General features: G+C 45.5%; 1 protein-coding gene across 1 annotated transcript; it reads right to left on the bottom strand.

Moving 5' to 3' along the window:
* Window positions 1-384: 384 nt before the first annotated feature.
* Window positions 385-8,487, bottom strand: RpS16 (ribosomal protein S16). Its single transcript, XM_089566509.1, has 6 exons — window positions 8,375-8,487; window positions 8,243-8,288; window positions 7,825-7,926; window positions 6,929-7,025; window positions 2,495-2,542; window positions 385-569 (listed from the first exon to the last, which is right to left on the bottom strand). Exons 1-6 carry the CDS (start codon window positions 8,380-8,382, stop codon window positions 424-426), a joined length of 447 nt encoding a protein of 148 aa, XP_089422635.1. The 5' UTR covers window positions 8,383-8,487; the 3' UTR covers window positions 385-423.
* Between the last annotated feature and the right edge of the window lie 902 nt (window positions 8,488-9,389).

Genomic DNA, 9,389 nt, shown 5'->3' with positions numbered 1-9,389 from the left:
CCTGCCTGGGGCGTGGGTGGCCCTGCCCCAGGCAGGGACAGCGTGGGTGGTGATGCATGTACAATAATCAATACAAAGAAACTGGTGTCTGTACTCTGCTCTGAGGTGCAAACAAAGCCCCACTTGCGTTGCCACCTATGCTGCATCTCTTCCTTCCAGCACTTCCAACTTGTTACCCCCAACACAACAGATTCATTCCCAGTGTTTTCCGAAACCCAAAACATAAGTTTGCTGGTAGATGACCTACTCTAGAGAGGGGCCTTGTCAATCACTGAAGATTCTAACAACCTATGCACAGGCCACATGGATCTATGGCAGCTGTACTGCCTGGCAACTTCAGGGTTGCCTGATGCATGTGAAGCAGTCATAAAATGGTACCACATATGCCAAACGGGGGCAGGGGGTTTATTGCGCAAGGCAAGTTTAACGGTAAGACTTCTGGTATCTGGCACGGGCACCTGGTCCACCGAACTTCTTGGGCTCGCAGCGCCTTGGGTCGGCTACAAGCAGGGTGCGGTCGTACTGGATCAGGGTGTCCTTGATCTCTTTCTTGGACTGCTCATCAACATCTGCAGAATGGCAAGAATAAAAAATGAAAGATGCAAGCATGTTAATATGGCTGGCCAATCACACACATTTTGCACGCTTGAAATGTGCAAAAACAACATGGTCAGTGTCCCTGCTCTGCGTAACCACAATGCACTGGCTGCTCAGGTAAAAAGACAGATTTGCCACTGATCTGTGCAACTAATTCAGTGGGTACTCTGGTACTGGAGTTTTACACTTGCCGCAGGCACAGATGTGCAAAGACTCATGACGCGAACACCAGCACTCGCTACTTTGTAAGTGCAGTCTGCAGGCGAGCGACCTATTCACCCCCGGAGCACACTGCTCTTATCAGCTAATTAGGCAAAAAAAAAAAGTTATTTCAAACTTTACGGTTAAAACAAAGTTGAGGCAAAAGAAAATCAGCAGACCTACTTAAGCAGATTTGCAGGTTGCATGCATCGAGTATACTGGTAGTAAGCTCACAATTGCATGCAAAATTTTCATCCAGCTGACTATAACTTCTTGTGCATAAATTCTACGATCAACACAACTGCAGTCATTTCCTTACCACCGCCAGGTGCTTGAATTGTCATTACAGCAAAGACAAAAAATTAGTTTAGTTTATGTTAACGTCCCAAAACGACTACGGCTATGAGAGACGCCGTAGTGGAGGGCTCCGGAAATTTTGACCACCTGGGGTTCTTAACGTGCACTGACATCGCACAGTACACGGGCCTCTGGAATTTCTGCTCCAAAGAAATTCAACCGCCGCGGCCGGGATCGAACCCGCGTCTTTCGGGTCAGCAGCCGAGCACCATAACCACTGAGCCACCACGGCGGCAAAGACAAGAAATTAAGGGGCCTGGTTACCTTCATGCACTCCAAAGCATGAAATATGAATGAAACAGAACTTGCGTCCGCTTGATTTGGCTGTGCATACCAGCAATGTACTTGAATGTCAACAGATAGTGGTACAGCAGCTCCCGACAAATTTAATAAACCTCGAATGTGCATGCATTTTGAGCAGTGTTTGTCCAACTGCTGCCATCTATGGCTTGCAAAACCTTGGGCTTTCTTCATTCGAGCTCATGCTGTGGGTCAAAGTGAGGTGACACTGCATATATTCAGTCAAAAGCAGCATACGAATAAATTTGCACAACTGAAGTGCAAAACTTAAAAAATTCAGCGTGGAAGTGAAACTGCATTATGCATAAAACAAATTGGCACAATAAAATGGTTTGTGCATTTCGCAGGTGACCAAGCGGGGTAGATCCAAACCGAGTGTTTGGTTCAAACACGTGGTTTCAATACAAGTTCAAAGTTGCAACACATATACCTTCTCCATCACAATGATTAGTTCACCCGTGCAATGTCGTCATCTATTGCTCAAAACTACTCGCTCTCAAATGACCTGCAGGCCTTTTGACCTCAACATTCTTTACTTCTATTTATTGTTACCATTTGTTTTTTTGCTCACATGAAGAAAGCTAATGGAGCTATGTGGACTTATTCAAAACATGAAATAAATCATGGCCAGCAAAACGACCGGAGATGATTTTTGGATTCAGCAGCCTTGAAATGCACTGAAAGCACAGGCATCCAATTTTTTGCCTATGCAAGTTATAGTTGAATACAACTGAAGAGCGCAGTGGTAAATGCCCGTCATCTCATGACCACTGTCATGAGGTCACAGTTAATCCCCTTGCACCTGCCAGCCCCCTGCGATACTATGCTAATAGGTGAAAAGAAATCAAGCTGCAGTCATGACAATATACCGACGCAGTTCTTTTGAGTGGCATTTATCACTGCAGTCTCAAATTGTATCAGACTATAGCTATGTAAGTCCACCCCACATCCAACCAAACACAGCACCAACTAGACTGCTGCAACTTTTTGCACTAGCATTCACAACAGAAATAACAGAGTAAAAATGAGTACAACTCACATTTCTGGTAGTAGGCAACAAGGGCCTTGGAAATGGCTTGCCGGATGGCTGCATAAAGCAAAGTGAATGAAGTGTCAGGATTGTCGTGACACTTGTTTGTTTCGTTTTACGTGGTTCAACGTCCCTAAGTGACTCTGGCTATGAGGAATGCCATAGTGGAGGACTGTGGACAATTTTAACCACCTGGGGTTCTTTAATGTGCACTAAAATCGCACAGTACACAGGCGACTGGCATTCAGCCTCCATCGAAATGCGATCACCGCGGCCGGGATCGAACCCACACGTTTCGGTCAGCAGCCGAGCGCCGTAACCACCAAGCCACCACGATAGCTGTTGCGACACTTCATATTTTATGGCTGGCATTTCAGTTTAACAATCAGAAATATGAATTTCCCTCAAACACAGCAGAACTTCGCCGATACATCACTAATCCGTACAATTTGCCGGTTCATGCACCCTTAACCGTGACTGTGATGCTCAAAAACGCGATGGTGATGACAATGAAATGGCTTCACTCTTGCCGACCGCCAGCCTAAATACATTGCAATGTTCCTTTTGCAACAAGGATAATGCATACAGGGTGTTTCACGTAATTTGAACCAAGGATTTAAAAAGAGCGATAAACCGCAGCCCGCTGAAACCAACGACACATTGTTCGCCATCAAGTGGCACTCCTCAGTATATTTTTTAATTGCGCTTAATTAGTTAATTAACTGTGATGAATTATGCAAAATTTCAAATATTCATTTTAGTGCCAAGACAGTTACGTTAAGTTGTAGAGCAGGTTTATAAACAACCGATCTCGTTTATTGCAGCATCGTATCTCCTACGGTGTCATTTTTTCCGGCATATAAAGATGAAAAAGTACCACGTGACTACGCTTGTGCACTACCAAATTGCAGCGCTCTCAGCGGCGTTTCGAGCAAACGACGCGTGCCCGCCGACCATGGCGAAGTGAACGGCCGCCGCTCTTAGCAGCGGCTTGATAGTGCGTCAGCACTTTCCGCAGCGGCGCCTTCGTACTCTTGAGCAACATTTTCAAAAATCTGAGAGCTTTAGACAATATGCATTACTGGATGCACTTTTTCTCTTCCTTTTTAAAATGTGTATCAATGAAGTTCTCCTGTGTTTACAGAAGAGAAATATTTGACTGAAAAAGCCAAACTGTACTCCACAATTCAGCCCTATACCCAGCCACAGAAAGCTTGGACACTTCCCTCTAACCTTCACTTAACAAGTTGAAAATATTTATGCATGCTCATTTACATGCGGTACGGACTGAGACAAGAAAATATTCGGGGGTTCAGGAGGGACAAAACAAGGTGAATTTATTCAACTAATACGCAAAAGGACTATTGCTGCGGAGAACTAGCAGTGCCTAGAATGCTTAAGCAAATTATTTTTTGACCACTGCCTAGTGGCTTTTATTACCCCAGTAATTTTTTTTCATGAAAGATCTTTTGAGTCATCAGGCATTAAAGAAAAAAAATGAAGGCGAGGAAGGGCGGTAACACAACAACAAAAAGAAACAAAGTTATACAGATCAGCAAAGAAACAGTGCATAAGAAAAATAAAATTTCTGAATAACGAGTGCTTGATAGAATTAACATTAAATTTAGAATGGAATATTCAACATTACTACGAACATGTATACTAACACACTAAATGATGGACTCCTTGATCACAGAAGCCTAAATGAACAGAAAGATTCCTAGACACAAGGATCCCATCTTTCCAGCCCACACCTTTTGAAACTCTGCAACCTCATTTCAATGAACCTGAACACAAATTATCAAATTGATGCTCAAATGTTCCAGAAATACATACATACGAACTTAAAAAGGCGAGCATGCAAGTGGATTTCAAGACCAATTAGGCACTAGTGCTAAGCAATGCATAAAAAGTTCCTTAAAGTTCCTAACAGTTGCAGTATAGACCGTTTACAGCGCACAGTTCTTCCGTTTGAGACCAGATGGCGCCACACGTGCGCTCGGAACACGGCACCATTACTGGCCTCGTAAGTCGCCGGCGTGTACGTCTCGACGCAGCAGTGGAAATTTCGCGGGTGGTTGCGGAATGTGTTCTTTCTATGATGTGAAAAGGCAGAGGAAACACATGCTCTGTTGTGGATTGCAAGAATTGCGACGGAGAGTGAAAGGTGCGGGATGCGGTCGTTTGGGAGCTTCACGAAACCGAACTGCACAAGGAGGTAATGCCAATGTTCGCGCCCGTTCGCCACGCACCCTTTCCGAACTGGCGAATGCAACAAACACGTTCGCCAGCGCTAGATAGCTAATAAAGAAAGGTTTCGATCTTGGAAAATCTGCGAGGGTAAGTGCACAACACAGCCGCATGAAGAAGCTGTTCCGCCACCTAAACCATGACGCCGTGCTTTCAGTTGTTGTGCACTGTTCTGAGACCGCATTGATCGTAAGTTATGGTCTGTGACCATTAGTAAAACGAGCGCCCGAGGCCGAATTAGGAACGAAAAAAAAAGACATACGCCTTCATACGCCAGCTGTTTATTATGCACTGCACAGCCGTGCGAGCCGACAACGCTTACCGTCAGTCCGTGTATTACACGCCGTCTTGGTGCTACTGTTCACTTTCGCTCCAAGTAGCGCGTTTTTCGTGGACCGTGTTCGGATTACAGCATTTGGTTTACGGCTGCGGTGCCGGGCGGTTGTCACTTGCTCGCGGTCCATGCGAGACAGTCACTAAAAGTGACTCCGCACGCTTAGAGTGAAGCTGATTAATTACAACCAAAGAGGCCACGACCATTTCCATGTCCGCATATCGAGCATACAAAAATTTTTTATATGAGGCTGACGTTACTGTGAAATTCGTCCAGCATGAACGCGCGACCATGCGCGCATTATAACAATTCTATCGCGGAATCCTTCGAAACGATTGCACGCCAGCTTGTGAAGGCTGCTGATGCATGGTATTGCTACCATGATAGTCAACCTGTGTGTGTCTATTTATTTATTTTTGTCGCTTTTCTATGTTTAATCAACCAGTAGGAAATATTTCAGGTTTCCTAAGCACCGTTAACAGGTTGTAAACAAATGCATACGATGTGCATGTGAGCGTTTTAGAGCAGTGTCTGCATGCAGGTATAGAATAGGACAACAGCCTGTAAGACCGCAAGAATATTAAACCTTGCCGTTTTATATAATAACTATAAAAAAACATTAAGCAGAGCCTTCAGCGCATGCAAAGACAAGAATTCAGACGATCCGTCCGTTGGCTCGAAGAGGCGGAGGGCTCAGCGGCTTTCCGCGACATGAAGTCCGATCGCGTTTTCACGCCTGAAGTGATCAAATCAGGGTTCTCGCATGTCCTTCCAAGCTTGGGCAAAACCATAGTTTCGTCTTCCTCCTCCTTTACAACCGTATCAGCCGGAACACTGCCTGTCGGAACCGAAACATCAGACGCAGCAGCTGTCGCGACGAGGCGCGCGCCGAGCGGTCAGGAGGCGAGTAATGGCGGCGTGATCACGTGATCAAAGATGGCAGCCCCCATGATACGCCGCTGTAAAGCGTCTATATGCTTGCTTCGACTTATGGCAATAAATTTTCGGCAAATGCTTTCAATTATTAAAAGAAGAAGAAAGTATAGGTACTCATTAGTGCTTATAAGAAATCTAAGCACTTGTTTACTTTACTGTTGTCATCACCATCAATTCTGAATATTCTTCTACAGTGTATCACGGTACTGCACCATAACACTTCAAGAAACAAAGCACACTGACTAAAAGCTACACCAGATTTTCCAGCCTCATTAGTGAGCTAGATGCTGGCTGGCCTTTATGCAGATGCTCTGCACCAATTCATGTCATTGTTTGGTATGGTATGTGTTTAATATCAGAGCTGCACATGGGCTACGGAAGATGCTGCGGAGGGTTGCAGATAAATTTCAACCCTCTAGGTTTTTCTAACATGCACTGACAATGCACAGAACATACGACATTTCTCATCGAAATGTCGCCACCTAGCCATGATTAATTCCACATCCTTGGGTTCACAAGCTGAACTGCACAGACACTAAGCCAATGTGGCCTGTCCTTTATTGTCGGCTGACCATCACTAATCACTTTTCTCCAGTCACTTGAAGAGCAATGGCAAGCCATAATTTTGCTTCACCCGGAAGTGCTTAGAAATCAAGCTCTCACATCACACTGCCTGCAGAAGTACTTATCTAAGGCCAACTACAGAGACTGTGCTTTTGAACAGCCTGCTGAGAGTATTGCAAAGTTACAGAGACCCTGACCTACCAGCCCCATTCAAAACGAAAACAAAACAAACAAGTCCTAAGGCAATGAAGCAGACTTGTCTGCAACAACTGTTGAGCAAGGCATGTGCTAGCATACTTGAAAGAAAAATATCCACAGACACTGCTGTAGCAGACAGATCTACAATGAATCCGGCTTACCATAGATCTGGGCCACGTTACCACCACCCTTCACACGGATCCTAATGTCCACACCGGCGAAGCGCTCCTTGCCCAAAAGCAGAATGGGCTCTAGCAGCTGCACACAAAAAAAAAGGTACGGCTCACAGAACTGGTTCTCGGCAACAATGATTTTAGGGGGTTGCTTTGGCAAAGCTGTCGGCCTGCTCAGGTCCATATTCATTTGATGAGATGGAATGCTCGGCCTTTATCGTACAGCCTTTGATTTCAGATAAATAGCTTGAAGTCAGAAAATAAACCCATGCACAAGAAATGCCGAAGTAGGCCTTCGCTCAAACCCATAATTTTGTTAGGTACAGCAATACTCAAGAGTTAAATTTCAACCACTGTGGGGGGTGGGGAGCATCTTGCACATAGCGTTGATGCAAAAAAATTGGACACAGCTGTGCTTCAAATGACTTGCATAGGGCAGAAGGTTCGCGCCGGACAGTTCTGCATTTAATGAAACTAAGCTCGCAGAAAGCAAAAAACACGAGTGACGCTGAAACTAGTAAAAACTAGGGCTCCGACACGACTAAAGCACAACCAGTACACTGTAACAAAACACCTGCTCCAACACACAAGCTTTTCATATGACGAAGCCGTTGCACTTTCCTAATGAATCGCCACGCGAGCATGAGTGCATTCCATACGATTATCCGTTCGGTTCTGCTTAGATCGTTGCTCTTGCACAAGTGCCTAAAGCGTACTAAAGCCCTCCTGCAAACGTCGTCAAGTGGTCCACAATTACCTTAAAAGCTAAACATTTTGACAGAATAGCCTCCGCACATCCCAGAAGAAGCCTAGCAGACTTCGAAACGTTCGGTTTAAAATTAAAGGCTTTGGTTGAAGGCCTGTCAAGAGTTTATCGCAATTACCTTGTAGCGCAGTGTCAAGGGCTCGATGTTCTCCAGCGGCCGGCCGTTCACTTTGAGCAGCCCATTGCCGCGCTTGCAGTATGCCACAGCAGTGGCAGTTTTCTGAAAACATGTGCACAGTTATTAGCCATGTAATACTATATTAGACAGAACTACAAGATAAACTCGGCTGTCACCGCGTGCCATCTGATTAACTTCACAGGCTGTATACCCACGTGTAGCAGCGCCGACACTTCAAATTCATGTAAACACCGTGTCGCCGTGCAGCAGTGCTCATTCAGCAATTGAAAAGCCAAAGACGGCTCCACATATTTGCTATCGCATTCATGGCACGACTTAACCCATGTAAGCGAAAATCTAGCAGTGATCTTGTAATGGATTTCCCCGGCACGATATGGAGTTAGGCCTACACACTCACCTTCCTCCCGAAGACTTGTACAGACTGTATAGCTTCCTTCGTGGTCCTAAAACAATATTTATGCAATGAGAAATGGTCTAAAAAAACTATCGCAGACGCGCACAGCTCTAATATACGAATAAAGGTACTTACGCTGCCATTTTGCGAGCAAGCCGACCTAAACGTGGTCAAAGCACCAACGAACGAAAGAGAAAGGACGGTTGCACCCTCTCGCGGCGATCTCGTGGAATCTCGACTTTCGGCCAAAAGACAAGATGATCCGTAGCCAGGTGATAGCCGACATCCAAGGGTACGGTTCTGGTTCTTATCTAGAAATTCAAGCGTTCTCGGCAGTGTAGTGCGGCTTTTCCAACTCTCTTACATTTTCAATTCATAACGTACCTATATTAACTCCACACCTTCGTTAATTTGAACTGTAACTTCCGTTAGGGTATGTTCTAGCGCGCATAGCGCGTAACCTAAACCAACTTGAACGTTGCAGACAGTCCGCGCATGTATGCCGACGTTCGTTGCGAAGGAACTCTAGGAATTTTCGTTATAGGCAGCTCGACTGGGTATTGTAACCTGCATGCAATGCCCTACAAAACAAAAAAAAAACGCAGACCGATGTTTCATAACCGTGCTCCTTTTCGAACGACGAGTCTCCGATGTCCAGGTCTCTCCCCTCGAACCTAAACCTCATCCCACACCCACTCTCGAACGCCTCTTCACCTCCTATACCGCATCAGAGGCTTTCACTAACCTCCAACAGCTATACTTCTCAATCTCACAACCGTCTTTTAACTAGACATACCATGGCCCATAAGCACTCCCCCCCCCCCCATTCTTATTGTAGTTATTTCCCCTCATGATCTGGATCAGCGGTCACTACCTGCCCTAAGTAGGCATATTCTCTTATTGTTTTATGACATCCTAGTCGAAATCAAGAGGAAGAAATGGGTTTGGGCAAGATATGTAATGCAAAGGCAAGATGACCACCGGTCCTTAAAGGCAACACATGTGGATTCCAAGAGAAGGCAAGCGTGGCAGGCGGTGGCAGAAAGTTAAGTGGGCGGGTGAGATTAAGAAGTTTGTGGGGATACGGTGGCCACAAGTGGCAAAGCACATGGTTAATTGGAGACGCATGGGAGAGGCCTTTGCCCTGAAG

The sequence above is a fragment of the Amblyomma mixtum genome, chromosome 1, assembly GCF_055824585.1.
Source record: "Amblyomma mixtum isolate Tamu chromosome 1, ASM5582458v1, whole genome shotgun sequence".
NCBI classification, from domain to species: Eukaryota; Metazoa; Arthropoda; class Arachnida; order Ixodida; family Ixodidae; genus Amblyomma; species Amblyomma mixtum.
The sequence above is the reverse complement of the archived record's forward strand: the minus strand, read 5'-3'. Positions and strand labels throughout refer to the sequence as shown.